General features: G+C 45.9%; 1 protein-coding gene across 1 annotated transcript in view; it reads right to left on the bottom strand.

The window, feature by feature from the left end:
* The window catches only part of GPR139 (G protein-coupled receptor 139), a 40,207-nt gene extending 26,150 nt beyond the window's left edge, over positions 1–14,057 (bottom strand). Inside the window, exon 1 of the mRNA XM_040458896.1 lies at positions 13,728–14,057. Coding sequence (XP_040314830.1) covers positions 13,728–13,851 — 124 coding nt within the window. The 5' untranslated portion in view covers positions 13,852–14,057. The remainder of the gene's footprint in view (positions 1–13,727) is intronic.
* Between the last annotated feature and the right edge of the window lie 3,100 nt (positions 14,058–17,157).

Genomic DNA, 17,157 nt, shown 5'->3' with positions numbered 1-17,157 from the left:
GTGTGTGTGTGTGTGTGTGTGTGTGTGTGTGTGTGTGTGTGTGTGTGTGTATAAAATCTTTGTGCTGGGGCACCATAACTCCGATGAACTGGGTAGCACAAGTGCCACCTAAAGAAGGCTGTGGCTACTTGGTTCTAGGCACTTAGTGACAGGGAAAGCTCAGTTTTTCCAGCCTTTGAAATTTTCCAAGACTCATGAGAAACCTGAATTTTTAAGAGATTGCCTCTGAATGTTAATAGGCATGGTGCTGCCTTTTAAGAAAACCTTTCACAGGCTTCTTTCACATTCCAAGGGGTCTGAGTTTCTGGTTGGTTGTTGGCTGGCTATGACCCCCAGTCCAGGCCTCTTCAGGAGGTTATATGAGGGTGGTTGAGAAAGGTATTAACCAGCATGTATCTGAATAGCATTTTGAGGAAATTATTCAGTACTGATAGTGATTAAGGAAAAAAAATCCTCTTATTTCTTAGAGCCATTCTCTTCTGGCCAGAAGGTCTAACGCTGAGAAGATCCAAGAGGCAAACTACCATTTTCTTTCCTCTTCCATGAGCATTCTCTTCCCATTTTCAGGACGTCCTTGGAGTCTCCACCTCAATCCTGGGGGCATTACTCCCTTCTTCCTGTAATACCTTGGGTCATTAGAACTGAATGCAGTCACAATGATAATGTCTCTCTACCATGCCAGCCAGAACTCAATCCTGTTCATTTGTCAAATGACAGTGCTGAAGGTGACCCTTTTCTTGTTGTCCAGACACTTGCTTTCTCTCTGTTCAGGACTCTCGCAATTGACAGCTGGATCATTAGCAGGACTTGCCCACTGCCACAACCAAGATGATAGCTCTCTGTTGTGCTACGGGCGCTTTGCCATGGTGCCTGGAGAGCCAGGCACAGATGTCCTTGATGTCTGAGGACATTGTTAGTTTGCTCACTTCACATGTCTGATGCTGTTTCACTTGGAGACCGAGGTGATGGTGGATGGGGTGGGAGTAGGATTGGAGCGTCTGTGAACATGACCCTTGACCCACACTCCTACTGTGTGCCGGGCACTGTGTTGGCCACTCTACAGGTATTGCGCACTCTCTCCTACTGGAAACCAGAGATCGTTCACACTGCAACAGCTTTCTTTCTTTCTTCCTTTCTTTCCTAAGAAAAGGAGCTTTCCTCCTAAACCATCTTCCATTTGTTTTTTTCACAGCAGCCAGAGAGACCTTTGAAAAACTCAAATTATGTCATATCTCCTGCTTAAAAGGCTCTGGTCTCTTCTTGCAAATCCAGATTCCTCACTGTGGACCAAAAGGCCCCACAATCCAGCCAGTGTCCGCCTCTTCCCCTCATCTCCTGCCACTCTCCCTCTTGTTCATTGTATTCCAGCCACACAAGTCTGCCCTCACTCCACCTCCTTCCCACCTCTGAGCCTTTACCCTGTGGGGTCCCTCTGCCTGGCATGTCCTTCCCCTGTGTTTCCTGTGGCTGGCTCCTTCTCATCATTCCAGTGTCATTCTGGACATCAACTCTTTGGAGAGCCCCTTCCTGACCACCCTATGTAATATAGTTCCCTATCTCCTTACCACCTTGTTTTCTTGATAGCATGTATCAATATCTCAAAGAGTGTTGTGTATGCATTTGTTTATTTGTTTACCACTTGTCTCCCTGGTAGAATGTCCACCTGTGCAGACTTTCTTTATTTTTCCTCCAGTGCCTACATAGGTGCCTGGCATATGAAAGGAGTGCCACGTATATGCCAAATAAATAAAGTTGTTATCACCCCCATTCTCAGATGAGGAAACTGAGGCTCCAAGAAGGGTAAATTACCTGCTCAAGACCTCACAGTTAGCAAAGTTGCAGTGCTGGGATTCAAACCCCCAGGTGTGCCTAATTCCTAAGCCAGTGTTACTTTCCTGATAGGAAAGGTGGTGTTCAGCCTTTCAGCCAGGACAGGTGGTGTTCTGGAAGGGTCCTGGGTGTGGAGGGTAGACATGATGTGGAAGCCAGGCTCTGTGAGGGTTAAGAATGTGGGCCTGTGATTCCTTTAAGGAATGCCCATCTCTACCCGTTTCATAGCACCAGCCCCTCTTGAGTTCTCTCTCCAGTTACTGCTCCATTCTGCTACCTTCCAGGGAGGCCACTGCTTTTCGTTCAAGAGGCAGATGATGGTTCTTGTCAGCAGCTCTATGGAGCTGAACCATAGTGGTGAGGTCCAGAATGCTAACAGCAAAAGGCTATAGCAAGGACCAGACCATTCTATACCTTTGACTGTGGGAGGAGTGTGTGTGTGTGTGTGTGTGTGTGTGTGTGTGTGTGTATGTGTATGCATGTCTCTGTGTGTGTATCCCTGTGGGTGTATGTCTGTGTGTTTGCATGTCTGCGCATCTGTGTGTCTATGTGGTGTCTGTGTATATGCCTGTGTATGTTTGTGTGCACACATCTGTGTGTGTGTGTGCACATGCGCATGCATGCATCTGTGTGTGTGTGTGTGTGTGTGTGTGCGCACGTCTCTCTGTGTGGGTCTGTGGATAGTCCCTCCTGTGAAGTCATGTGGTAGATAGTTTTCCCTGCACTTAGCTGTAAATGATAAGAAATGTCTGTGGTGGAAAAGCAATTGCCCCAGGTCTTCAACTGCCAAATATTCTGGTAAACAAAGGGGAAGAGAAAAGAAATCATTGGTTAATACCAGAAGTCAAAAGGAGTCAACACTGTAGAATGTGTTCTCCCAATTCAGGGTCACTTTGTGTGGTTTCTGTAAAGCTCTGATTTCCTGTTTCCTCTGCTTACATCTCATGCCTTGTTTTCCTCCTGTCCTCAGACCACCTTTTGGCACTCCAGACTTGTCCTCTTTTTGTTCCTATATGGTGCACCAGTCCTCTCTTGCCTAAGAGTCATCGTGAAACCTGTCCCCCTTGCCTCTTCTTCCATTCTTTCCTTCCTCAGTCTTCAGGTTCTAGGTCTTCCCCACTGGGCAAGTCCCCCCACAAAAAGCTCTCTTATCACCCTGTGCCTCTCCTTCATGTTCTTCTTACGTGGGACTATTTACATTTATTCAGACTTCTGGTCATGCTGGTCTTCCCCACACAAACATGCAGACATCGAATGGGTCTTTTTAGACTTGCCATGAACCTACCACAGACTTGCCATGAGCCTACTTGGCAGTGCCAGGCACATGGATAGATGGATGGAAGGAGAGAGGGAGGGATAAGTGAATCAATAAATGCAGATTCAGGGGCTCCTGGGTGGCTCAGTCGGTTAAGCGTCTGACTTCGGCTTAGGTCATGATCTCATGGTTCGTGAGTTCGAGCCCCGCGTTGGGCTCTGTGCTGACAGCTCGGAGCCTGGAGCCTGCTTCACATTCTGTGTTTTCCCCTCTCTCTGCCCCTCCATGCTCATTCTCTGTCTCTTTCTGTCTCTCAATAATACATAAATGTTAAAAAAAATTTTTTTTAAATGCAGATTCATTTGCCTAATTGTGCTTTCTGGTTTCTTGTCTCATCCTTCTTTGCCATGGGGCAAAATGAAAACATGTATTTGGGTTGAAAGTCACAGCTCTCACTAGGTTCAGCTGGTCATGACTTTTACTCTAGAGGAGCCCAAGTCATTCAGCTTCACTTGATAGAAAAGCAAAGATCCTGGATTATCCATAGTTAGAAGTCCTCTCTGTTTGAATACCAATGGGATTCAAGGTAGCCACATCCTCCCCATGCCCCAACCCCCTTTCCTTACATTTCTCTTGGTGGGGGACAGATGGTAGGGCTGTTGCAATGGCCAAAGCACACTGGATTCAGAATCTAGAAGATTTGGGGTCAAGATCACACCTGATTAGCTGTGTAACCTTGGGGAAATTTCTTGTCCTCTCCAGGGCTTCAGTTTTTGTATTAAGAGCATTGTACTATGTCAGGGCTCCCCAGATTTTAGTGATTGGCCACCAATATTATGATTTTTGCCATATTCTTGTGTCCCCTGTGCTATTATTAACATTTTGTTTTAAAGTGAGTTGTCTTTTTCCCCCTGAATTAAACTTTATACAATACTGCTGTCCAATATAAATGTAATGTGAACCACATATGCAATCTTGATTTTTCTAGCAGCCACATTAACAAAATAAGAAACGGGTGAAATTAATTTTAAAAATATATTTTATTTAACTGTGTTCATCCAAAAATGTAATCAATATAAATTATTAATGAGATATTTAATTTTTTTTCATACTAAATGTCCAAAGTCTGGCATGTATTTTACATTCTGAGCACATTTCTCTAAGGATGCTAAATTTTTCAGTGGAAATCCTGATTTCTGTTTAGATGTCATAAAATATACAGTTGAAAATTTCAGAGTAGATTCACATACCCAAGTTGTTCCAATATACAGTTATTGTCCAATAACTGAATCAAGTATCAGGTCTTAATTGTAAATGAATTGAAATGAAATTGAATGAAAAAATCAGTTCCTCAGTTGTGCTACTCAAATGTCAAGTGCTCAATAGCCATGTGAGGCTGGTGGTTACTATATTGGACAGCATATATAGCAACCCTGAATCCCAAACCCACCTCCCTGTTGTAAACAGAAGATAGCCTTAAACATAAATATAATGACAGCGCAAGGGTGACATTAAATTTTAGCTAGATACTGCTGCTTCCCAAGGCCGAGCTCTAGGCCTGCTCTGTGTCTGTTAATAAGGGAGGTTTAGCACGCGTGAAAAGGTGTTAAAGACATACTAGCACCAAGATGAGACTTTCCCTTTGATAGAATCAGAAAGGTTGAGAAAATTGAAAAGGGATTAAATAATGATGCAGTCTTGTGCCACCTAAAATAATCCTACATAAAACAACAATAACAACAAAATGCCCCCAAATCTAGATGATTACTCTGAGTTCTAAAATTCCACAGCCTGTTTCTCCTTTACTCCTATCACTTTGCTTCCTCAAGAAATCACTAGCGGTGTGATTTTATAAAAAGGGAACTAAATTAAAGTTGGAAAAGTTAAGTTCTGGTTTAGATTCTGCCATTCCTAGCTCTGTGACATTGGCTAAGGTGTCAGTTTCCTCATGTTATAAAATGATGGTGCTGACATTGATTAAAAAACAGCAGCCATGGAGTGGCAGACATTGGGACCCCTGCTAGCCATGAATTGTTTCATTTTGTCTGTACACACACCCTGTGAAAAAGGCACTGTTATACCCATTCTGCAGAGACGATCACTGATGCTCAGAGAGGTTTAAGCAACTTGCCAGAGCCCTGCCACTAGGAAGTCACAAGGCTGGAACTTGAATCCAGGTCAGTGGGAGACCATGAGCCCACATCCTAATCCACCATGCTGTCAGGTTCTAAGGGCTCTTCCCATTTACAAAAAAAAAATGGGGGATTTGTGTTCCAGGACATTGTCAACATGCAATTTGTGGTACTACTTGGAGCCCTTTCTTCTAGTCATGCCAAACCCCTGGTTTCCTGAGTTGGCATGCTTGTTTTTTTTTTTTAGTCCTGTGTTTCTTTGGGTCTCCCTCTCTTTTATTCCTTACTCCTCCCCTAGCTTCTTGTTTTTATTCTCCACACACTGTGCACTGTGTTGGCATTTCTTGGTACCTCTTAAAGCTTTACCCACTCCGGAGTTTGTGAATTGGCAGCCTGGTGGGATGTATCAAGCCTGAAGATATGTTTGGTTTGGCTCATGCAGTGCTGGCTCGCACAGTGTTTTTTAAAATTTTTGAATTAGTTGCCAACATTGAAACATTAGGATATTTCATATAAAAATCTAGATTTGTAGATTTTTGGAAGAATTTGGCAACACTGCATTGGCTAGAGAGCTGAGTGGTGATGGTACTTTGTAACCTCCTCCAGTCCTTACTCCTCCCCACTCCTCCCTATTGTTTGTTACCCCTGTCCCTAGTGATCTAGTCCAAGTGTTGCTTGTCAGCTGTCATTGTGTGTGTGTTGCCATTTTCTTATCATAAAGCTGGATAGCAGTAATGAGTATCACTCTGTTGATTTCTAGCTATGTGACCATGGGCATCTCACCATTCTCATCTGAAAAATGGGCATCATAAGTATGCACACCTCAAAGGGTCATTGTGGGAATTAAATGAGCTAGTGCCTGTAAAATGCTTTGAAGAATCCCTAGTACATAGTAAGTGCAACAAATGTGCTAGCAGTTGTTAAGAGGAGAGTGCAGTGGTTTTGGTACATACGTCTCTATCACTGAGGGAAGATTAGAGAGACCAAAAGGGCCACATGTTTTCAGAAAAACAGCAGGGAAGGATGATTCTTTGGGTAAGTGAAATATTTCTTAAAACTGGGCCACTTTGTTTATTTATGCTATCTGACTGCCTCTAGCAAGTATTTGAATTCAAGACACCTGCCCTTCCCTGCCCCCAGCGTTTCATGGCACCCTGTGCAGGGCTAGCATCCCCTATCAGCATTGCCCACACAGTTCAGATCACATGGAGGTTCAGTGGCAGGATCTGTGTTCACCTCCCTGCATCACTTCTGTTTATGATCCTGGCTGCAGAATGCAGGGCACTCTTCTGGGTGCTTGTCAGTCCCTTTATCAACTTTAGCTGAAGAAGGTTTCATGTTCTGGACTGATGGTATTTCTGGAGGTTTCACTGAACCACAGGCAACTCTTTGAGAGGTACAAATTCCTTAGGCTTATGATGGAATTGATTGTTTAATCCATTGGATAATTCTTTCTTAGTTTTCCAGGGCAAGGAGTTTCATTCCTGGTGGGTGCACTCTGAGTGGAATTGTATGGGAAAGACCTTGGTCAACAAGGCTTGTTGACATGTTAAACAATAAAAACAACACCAGGTACTCTTTATTGAGCTCCTACAATGTTTGAGGGATTGTGAGAAGCCTTTGCATATTTTATTTGGGATCACCACAGTAACAATGCAGGGCACAGAAGGTTAATAACACTTACTGAACTCTTACTCTATACAAGAGCAAACATGTGCCAAGAATGGTGCTAAGTATTTTTACATTTTCATTTAATCCTCACAACAACCCTATGAGATAGGTATTAGTATGGCCCCACCTCATTGATGAGGCTGCGACTCATAGAGGGTGAGAAATTGGCTCAAGGTCACAGACTGGTAAGTAGGGAAGCTAGGATTCAAACCCATTCAGTCTAACATCAGAGACCTCTTTCTTAAATGCTGAACTTGGCTGATTATTTTATTACAAATGAAAACTGGGACTCAGAGGTACAGTATCATATCTGAGATCACACAACAAACACAGGTAAGATACAGGATCCAAATCCATGTCCAGTCAGTTCCAGTGCAATGCATTTTATACACAACCTCAAAAGCAGAAATTACACATGGGATCACTACAGAAATTGTGCAGGGGCAAGGACAGCAAAGCTCCTGTTCTGGACCCCAGCCCAAGGCCAGCCCGGCCAGCCTCCAGCATAGCTACTTCACTGGTCAACGCTTGTGTCCCATTTATGGGCCATGTCTCCAACTGAGCTATACAAGCAGAGCCCAGCTCTCTCAGGCCTCTGACAGACCCACACTGTGAGTTATTGCTAGAGAATAGCCTGGAATCCAGGACTCCTCATGCAGTGCTCTTTCTCCCACTGTTATAACAGGGATCCTAGGGCCAAATGTGCATAAAGAGGGGCCATACATGTTACAGAGAAGAGTGAGGTGTTGCATATAGGGACTTTCACATAAGAGTGCCTATGTGATTTTGAAAGTGGCACCCATTAAATTATGGTACAAATATACAATGGAATACTATGCAGTTTCATAAAAGAATGAAAAAGCTTCAATATACCATGATGGATGATTAATATATTAAGTGAAAAAGAGCAAGATGGAGGACAGTGTGTATAATGTGCTCATTTTGAGAACAGTAAAAAAAAAATGAAGAGTTGAGATCCTCTATTCATACTTGCTTGTATATAAACTAAAACACTCTGAAAGAACAAATGAGAAACCAAGATACTGATGCCCTCGTTATCTGTGTAGTAGTGATGATGGGGTGGATTTAGGAATTGGTGAGCGGGGGAAATGGATGGGAGGGAGATTTCGCAATGTGTGCCTTTTTATATTACCAGGTTTTTGAATAATATGAATGTCATTGCCTTTTTAAGGCTCGCTCTCTCTCTCTCTCTCTCTCTCTCTCTCTCCAAAAAGCAGCTACATAGGAAAGCAGTCCATTCCTCATCTGCAGCCAACCTTCTGGGAATATGTGCCTAATGTTAGTTCCTCTGGCTTTTCAAGGAAACTTGGAAATCCCTTTTTTTAATTCCAATTTTTAGTTTCAAATTGTTCATTGCTAATACATAGAAATACAGTAGGTTTTTGCATATTAACAGTGTGAACATGGTGCAACATGTGCAAACATGGTGAACTCACTTATTCTGAGGAGCTTTTTTTGTGTGGAGTCTTTGTGATTTTCTATGAAGGTAATTGTATCATTTGTGAATAGAAACAGTTTAATTTCTTCCTTCTAGTATACCTTTTTTTAAACAATTTTTTAAGTTTATTTATTTTGAGAGAGAGTGCAAGTGGGTGAGGGGCAGAGAGAGAGAATCCCATGCAGGCTCTGCACCATCAGTGCAGAGCCTAACTTGGGGCTCAAACTCACAAACTGTGAGATCATGACCTGAGCTGAAATCAAGAACCAGACCCTCAGTTGACTGAGCCACCCAGGTGCCCCTTTCCAGTATACCTTTTATTTCGTTTTCTTTCCTGGCTAGAACTTCCAGTATGATGTTGAATTGGAGTAGCAAGAACAGATCTCCTTGCCTTGTTCTAGATCTTAGAGGAGAAACATTCCATCTTTTACCATCACATGTGATGTTAGCTATAGGTTACCTATTGATAACCTTTATCAGGTTAAAGAAGTTCTCTAGTGTGATGAATTTTTATCATGAATGGATGTTGAATTTTGTCAAATACTTTTTTATATCTACTGAGAAGATCATATGGATTTCCTTTTTTAGGTTTTTTATTATGGTGGATCACACTGAATGATTTTCAGATGTTGAGCCAGCCTTACATTCCTGGGATAAACCCAACTTTATCTTGATTTGTTATCATTCTTATATATTCCTGAGTTAGATTTGGTAATATTTTATTGAGGATCTTTTGTGCCCATGTTCATGGGGAATATTGATTGGTAGTTTTCTTGTAATATCTTAGTCTGCTTTGGTATTAGTGTAAAGCTGGTGTCATAAGACAAGTTGAGAATTTTTCCTTAATTTTCCTAATTTAAAAAAAAATTTTTTTTTACCGTTTTTATTTATTTATTTATTTATTTATTTTTTTAATTTTATTTTTAAAAAAAATTTTTTTTTTCAACGTTTATTTATTTTTGGGACAGAGAGAGACAGAGCATGAACGGGGGAGGGGCAGAGAGAGAGGGAGACACAGAATTGGAAGCAGGCTCCAGGCTCTGAGCCATCAGCCCAGACCCCGACGTGGGTCTCGAACTCACGACCGTGAGATCATGACCTGAGCTGAAGTCAGACGCTTAACTGACTGAGCCACCCAGGCGTCCCTAATTTTCCTAATTTTTAAATGATGAAAAATATGACTTATGGAGTGCTTACTGTGTGGCAGACATTGTGTTAAATATATAACCCACTGAATTTTCACAGCAACTCTATGAGGTATGTGCCATTATTATCATCATCCAATTTTACAGATGGGGAAACTGAGGCAGAGAGTAAAGTCACTTGCCTAAAGTTACACAGCATATAAATAGCAAAGCCAGGACTCAAACCCCAGAGGTCTAACTTCAGACCTTGTACTGTTAACCTGTTTACTATATTTTCTCAAAAGATGTTTATAGGTTCTCAAAAGAGAATGCATCTGAGGGCTCAGTCCAGCTTGCTAGTCACCATTTTCTCACCTCTTGTTAGCAGCAACTGTAACCACCATGTGTCAAAGCACTATCTGACAGGTGACAGACTCATCATCTCCTTCATTGTGCACCGATCCTCACAGGCAGGTATTGCCATCCTCACATGGCAGTTCCAGAAATGCTCCTATCTGCTGGGCTGTGTGTGGTGTCAGGCTATCGTCTTCCTTACCTTGTCTCCCGTAACATCCCTGGTGCCTTTTAGAAGGTAAAATTTAAAAAAATATCTTTCATATCTCAGTTTAATTTCGTGCTGCTCCTTCCTTATCAGCCAGGCTCACCCGTCCTCCCTGCCACTCTCTTCCCTCAGGCATCAGGCTCATCTCTTCTTCCTGTACTGCCTTCTGCTTTGGACTATCTTGTCCCATTTGGCCCCATCAGGGCCCCCAACTGCACCTTGTTAGCTTTACTGGCTTATTGTATGCATTTGAAAAAGCTAGAAACATCTTGCTTACTTAAAAGGAAGAGAAAAGAGATATAGTTTTAGGAACAGTTGGGACACACCAATGTTCTCCACTGAGTACACAGCATAAAGGACTGGGGTTAGTTAGAAGAACTTCCTGGCAATAATGAAGGCACCGTGGTACAATGGAAAGAGCAGGTGTTTACATACTGGTTTGATTGTGTGACTGTGGACAGGATGCTCCATTTCTCAGAATCTCAGTTTGCTCATCTGTAAAATGGGTTCAGGGACATGTACAGGTCACAGGGATGTGGTGAAGATTAAGTGCAACAATCTAAGCATTTAGCATAGAAAAAGATCCCGTGCAGAGAAGGCACTAACAAGTGTTTTCCTCAGTCCAGGCACTGTACTTAGCCATTTTTATATGGATGATCTTATTTAATATACATTATCTGTGTGGGTAGTAGGTAGTGCTGTTACCCCCATTTTGCAAGTGGAGTAATTTGTGGTACAGAAATGTTAAGAATTCTTAAGTGGCAGAGCTGTGCCCATACTTCATATTAGGACCCCCGGGTCCCAGTCCAAAGCAGTTAAGTTAGACTGAGGTGATTCCTAGAGGCAGGGGATTGGACCACATGGCTTTTCCCAAGCTCTTCCTTTTAGTCTAGATACTGCAGGAGGTAAGAAACATCTGTCCTTTCTCCTAGTCACTAGCTCCCTTGTTGCCAAACAGCCACTCCTCATCCACCCCTCAGTTTCCAATCACTGTGAGAATTTGGAAATGGGGGTGAGTTCACTGCCAGGAAAAGTGATTCAATTAAAATCTCAGTTTTCAAAAATATGACCAAGCTCTGTGCTCTGTTACTTCACACTCAGCATAGCTGTGCATCCTGGTCAGTAGCAGGGTAATGAGGGTTTGCTAATTGCCGGTAGCTGGGGGTGGGGAGGGGAATACTGTAGTGAGCTCAGGCGCTGAGCTAAGTGCTTTTCTTGTGTGCTCCCAGTCCCTTCTCTGACTCCCATGCCACGCAGTCCCCCCCTCCTTACAACCAGATCAGCTTCATGATGACCACAACTGCAGTGTCACAGCAGCAATCAGTCAGTGTGTGGTGTGTCAGGCACTGAGCTGAGCGCTTAACCTGCACCATCATCTCCATCAACGTCTTTCCTTCTTGCCATCATTCCGGGAGGTGGCTGCTGTCCTAATGCCTGTTTTACAGATGTGGAAACTGAGGCACAGAAACACAGAAGGTCCACATGTTAACAACCAGCTCTGCTTCATTCTACAGTCTGCATTCTTAGTCACTAGGACATACTTGCCTGCCCTTATGGTTCTAAGAGAATGACTTAAGGATTTCACCTTCTGAACCACCTTGCAAGCAATTAACAAAACACTTATCAACCTATCATCTTCCTGCAAGCCTGCCCTCTTTAATCATCCTTTTCCAGAATGCTTGGTCCTTCTGCATCCACCACAAGCTCCACTTGTGAGCTCCTTGAATCCTGTAGGCACCTCTTTAGCACTTGACACACAGTAGGTGGTCACAGCTTTTAGTGGAGCATAAGAACCTATCAGTGCCTTCCAGGTTCTCATCCTAATCCCTCTCTCTTTGTCTCCTAACCCTGGGCTCAGCCATGATGAGCCTGTGCCTAGGACTGCTTGGCACACAATAGGTGCCAATGCTATGGGTCAGGAAGGCCATGTTTGGCATAGGAGTTATGCTGTAAAGATGTGAGGTATCATGTTTTCCACCTTGAGGTGTTTGAAGGTCTGAGCTTTCCCCTGTTCTACTCATCTTCATGTCCCTGCTCTGGGCCCTTGGAGCCTCCCCGTCTTTATGTCTCTGTCCCTTAAAGGGTTTTCAGAAGGAAAGCCTGAGACAGTAGCTTCTTTAGTCAGCAGAGGAGATGGAGGGTTGAAGGCGGAGGGGTCAGACATTCTGATGTGAGAGCCGAAGGGAAAAGGGGCAGCTATCACTTCTCTGGTTCAGCAAGTGTCACCAATAACCAACCTCCTCAAAAACTCACTCCCTAAAAGAGAGCTCTGGGAGAGGCTCAGGGGGGCTGATGGGGAGGTGGGGACTGGACAAATCAATTCCTGCTCAAGGTAATTATAGGACACGTGCTGCTGCCCCAGCAGGGTGAATCGGAGGCTGAGTGTCTCTCCCAGGGCAGCCAGAATGATTAGTTAGTAATAAAAACCTCATCACTCGCTGGGAGAGAGGCTTGGTGATTGTAAACTTATGCTTTCTCATTCCTTCCAAAATTTGGGAGGGGGAATTTATATAAACAACCTTATCAGGGGCCCTGACCACCAAGTTGAATGTTTTGAAAAGGAAATGTCAACAAGGCTTTCAGAAATCCAGCTCCCAAGTTCCCAGGATGCGGAATGGCAGGGTAGATGATGTTGTGATTCTAGGCTGTATGCTGGATTTTTTTCTTTCTGTTTCCTTTTGTCCCTCTCTTGTCTGCTTGCAAGTGATCTTTAGGAATCTTTCTGCCACACAGACCGTCTCAGAGACTATCTGGAAGAAGGGGTTATCTCAAGCTGGAGCCCCAGGAACCCCCTCCCCCTCTCTCACAAACAGCAAGCACCCCCAGCCCCCAGCAGCCCAGCTCTCTTCAGGAATTCAGCAGAAGTCTCAGTCACACTTTGGAGAGGACGTTAAGATGTGGGACCAGCCAGACATCCGCAGCGGTCATCAGCTGCCCAGAATGGATGGACAGGGAAGCAAAGCCAGGGGGCAAGGCATGTCCTCAAGGAGACTGTGACCCCCTGAAGTGGTGGCTTCTGAAGCCTGTGGGTGTCTCTGGACCCTTACCCTGGCCAAGGCATGGTCCCAGACCCACCCAGACTCTTCCTAGCCTCCCTGGAGACCCCTTCCTCGCTTAGGGGTCACAGGGGCTCATCCTTTGCTACATCCCAGCAGCCCCAGAGAAAGAGTGCTGGGCATCAGAACCTCTGGCTTCACCTCCAATCAGGGGTGACACGCGCGGTGGGGGAGGGGGCAGAGGTTTTCTCAGGCTGGAGTGGATGTGGGGGGGGGCCACAAGAGAAGTGAAACCCCAGAAAGCTGTGGGGAAGTGCGGTCAAGTCACACAGCCCCCACTGGACACCTTCAGGGACGCGGATCACTTCAGATGCTCATGCAAATACTCGAATCCACGCGCACACTCACACCAACACATACACCATGCCCATCACCTGCCACGCACGCTCGAGACGCGCACGCGCGCGCACACACACACACACACACACACACACACACACACACACACGAGTCCCTGACAGGCACAGCAACTTCCTTTCTCGCCAGTCTGGAAATGTCCGCTGTTGCCCTTAGGCTTAAACTTTTTCAGAAGGGGCGCCAGGGATCACGCGCCGAGGATGTCTAGGCCTGGGGGTTCTAGACAGGGTCGCTCCGCATTCGGGGGTCCCGGCTTCCTCCCTCTCCCCCACGCTCCTCACCTGGTAAACCGAGGCACAGCAAGAGGCTGTAATAAACCACGGGCACGAAGCCCAAGCCGCAGGTCGAGCCGGGGGACCAGGACAACGAGCTGTTGGCTACGAGGTGGGCGTGCGTGTGCTCCATGAGCTCGCCCCTCGCTCCTCTCGTCTCCGTGCCTGGCCTGCCAGCCCCGCTCTGGACGCTGGTTCGGTGGTGGCGGCAGTGGCGGAGGCAGCAGCCGGAGCAGCAGCGCCTTTCTTTCTGCAGGACTTGCTTCTACCTTTGGCCGTGGTCCCCTTTGCTCCCTCTACACCTGCCCTCCTGGAGTCCTGGCACGGCCGTCGCGTAGGGCACAGGGCGCTGGGCACAGGGACTTGGGAGGGGCTCCCAGAGCCGGTTCGTGCGCCTCCCACCTCGGACCCGCTCCGCTCCCGCCTCGGAGACGGGGAGCTGGGGCGCTGCTCCCCGCAACCAATCAGCAGCTGCCTGGACGCGGCTGGTGGGGCGAGGGGGATGCATGGGAGGAGGGGGTCCCAGCTGCCTCTCACAGCTCCAGTTTGAGGAGAAGAGTGAGACCTGGAAGCCCCAGAGGAAGACTGGGGTGGGAACAAGCTACCCCTCTGCGGGAGGGGCGTGTTGTGGGTGGGACCTGCTTCCCCGCAGCGGCTCTGGCTCCGTCCGTACTCCTTCAGCGTGTCCTCAGTTTGCCTTGCTCGATTCTCCTCCCAGTCACTTTTCTTCCCCGTTGCCGGTGCTCTGAGTCCATCTCCATGTAGAGGATCCTTCAGCCAGGGCATCGGAGGGTGGGGTTGGGGGGTGGGGAGGAGGCTGTCGGAGCGAGGATGCTCAAGGTTTGTCGGTTCTCTTGGGCCAAAGGAACAGCGCTTGAAAGGAAGTGTGCGTGCGTCTCAATGCGTGTGTTGATTCTGGGGAAGGCCAGAGGTGGACTGTCCCTGAGCTGGAGTGCCTTTGAAGAGGATGCAGGCTGGCTGAGAGAAGTGTGCCGCAAAGACCTTCTGTCGGGAGTAAAGATGTTGCAACCACTCACACAGACTCACCCACGCTCACACAAAGACACACAATACCCGGTTATGCGGGCGCACACACACACACACACACACACACTCACAGGCACGCGGAGTCCCTCTCATCCCTCAGCAAGACACGTGAAAACACAGGAGCACCCTAATCAACATGCACAAAGACCACACTCACGTGACAACTCAAACACATACAAATTCACGTGGGTGTCATTTGAGGGTGGTCTAGTTTGAAAGTTGAGTGAAGCATAGGAGAGGTAAACAGGTGGGACCTAGGCAATCTTGGAAATTTTTGGTGCATAGACACCCCCCTTTTTCTTGAGTGTAGGAGGGTGGAGAGTTCCTAGTGTAGCTCTTCTAGAGGCCACAACCCATTTGGGCAGGGGGAGAAATCAGGGCTTAAGACAGCATGTGTGAGAATTAGGTTCTGCAGAAATAGGAGGAGAAGCATTTCCAGGGGGATCAATGCAAGAGCATGTGATGAGCTCAGAGAAGCCTTAGACCTCTCTCTTGGCTTCCCAGCCCCTCCCCACTCACATCTATCTATTCCTGGGGAGAAGGAACTGACAGGGATCTCCCCAGCCTCTTTCAGTCTCCCAAGATGGAGGAGACCCCTGCTCCTCATGCCCAGCAAGGGGCATGTGTCCAATCTCCATCATTGTTAGAGGCTTTCCAAGGCAGGCGTTGGGGGTGGGGCTGGTGGTAAACCACAATGCATTCAGGGCCAGGCATTCTGCATAAGGGAGGCATTCTGGCTGGGATTGTGGTGAATAGGGGGGCTTATGCCCCCTGAAGGGACAGATTATTACAAAGAGTCATGTGGGCCCAGTGAGCACAGGTCTGATATCTCAAGCCAAGTTGGATATTGAAATTTTGTTGTGAACTGTTTCATTTAAATGTGACTACCCCAAACAAAGACAAAATGAAAACCCCACTGTGTTGATAAAGAAAGTAGTACCATTGCAGAAATTCAATACCTAATGGTTCAAAACCCTATAGATTAGATTTGTCTATAGGCAACAAAACTGAGATGAGAAGCTGGGGCTGGGAGGGGGAGTGTGTATGGTTTGGCTAAGTGCTCCAGTCTGTTCAGGTATCTCTCAACATTATGAGTCAGGGATAATGCCTCAGGGCTTTGCATTGTCTGTTCCTTCTGCCTGCAATGCTCTTTCTCCAGAAAGCTGTATTAACCAGCTTCTTCACTTTCTTCAAGTCTTTCCCAATCAGTCCTATTTAAAATTGAAATCTCCACTCCTACCCTCCCAAATGCTCACTTCCTCTGCCCCTCCCCTGCTTAATTTTTCTCCATCGTGCTTAGTACCATGGTCATACCATATACAGTTTATTGAATTAATTTGTTTCTTATCTGTTTCCCCTCTTAGAGAATCAGGGACTTTTGTCTGTTTTGTTCACAGTTGCATCACCAGCTTCTACATGGTGCCTGCATGTTGCAGATTCTCATTAAACATTGAGAGAATGAAAGGCCCCAGCACCTGCTGACTTAGGGCAGGCAGGGCATGGGGAGATGAGTTTATCTTTGCTTGTCTTTGCAGGCCAGAGTGTCAGAACATGGGATACTGTTAGGGTTGTGGGGCTCAGTCTCAGATTTAGCATGTAATTATCAAGTCTGATTAACCACTATAAAAATAATTTGTGTGATTTGGTTCTGGGGATCTTGTTAGAAACTATAAAACTAGAAACTTGGCTAGGCAAAGGAGCAGGGCTGCATGGAGAATCTTGATGGACCTTATTTTTACTGAGCCTCTATTTCCCCATCTGTAAAATGGGATGAAGGAAACCAGGTGCATCTTATTCCAGGGATGCTGAGCAGGAAGAGAGGGAATAGAGAGGTAGAAACCGTGCAGACTCTGATCTGGAGAATGGAGAATGGGATGGGGTTCACTGCTGGTTCCATTGAGAACTCTGGCAGCCTGTCAAGGTCAAAGTTTCCCAGGAAATGGGTGGGTTAGATGAGAAGAAATTTAAGGTCCTGGGTCAGGCTTTTAGTACCAGGGAAGGGACAGGATGAGTCAACAACGAAGTTTGTTGAATTTTGCTCAGGGGCTGAGCCACTTGACTGGCTCTGTAAGATAATGGTGTTCTTGAGCATCAACTGTGGTTGGCTAAATTCACTCACTTATTCATTCTCTCAACAGACATTTACTGAGCATTTAATGTGTATTGATCAGGACTGGCTGCATCATTGCAGGGCCTGATACGAAAATAAAAATACAGGGCCCCTTGTTCAAAAATTAAGAATTTGGGGGGCAGCAACAGCAGAGCATTAAACCAAGTGGAGAGCCCTTTTAAGTATGGGGCTCTGTGTGGCTGCGCAGGACACGTTACCCATGAAGCCAGTCCTGCGTAAGGTACAGGGGTAGGAAATAAAAGATATGGGGGTTTATGATGA

This window comes from Herpailurus yagouaroundi, unplaced genomic scaffold, assembly GCF_014898765.1.
Source record: "Herpailurus yagouaroundi ecotype Mexico unplaced genomic scaffold, PumYag 222, whole genome shotgun sequence".
Classification (NCBI taxonomy): Eukaryota; Metazoa; Chordata; class Mammalia; order Carnivora; family Felidae; genus Herpailurus; species Herpailurus yagouaroundi.
The sequence above is the reverse complement of the archived record's forward strand: the minus strand, read 5'-3'. Positions and strand labels throughout refer to the sequence as shown.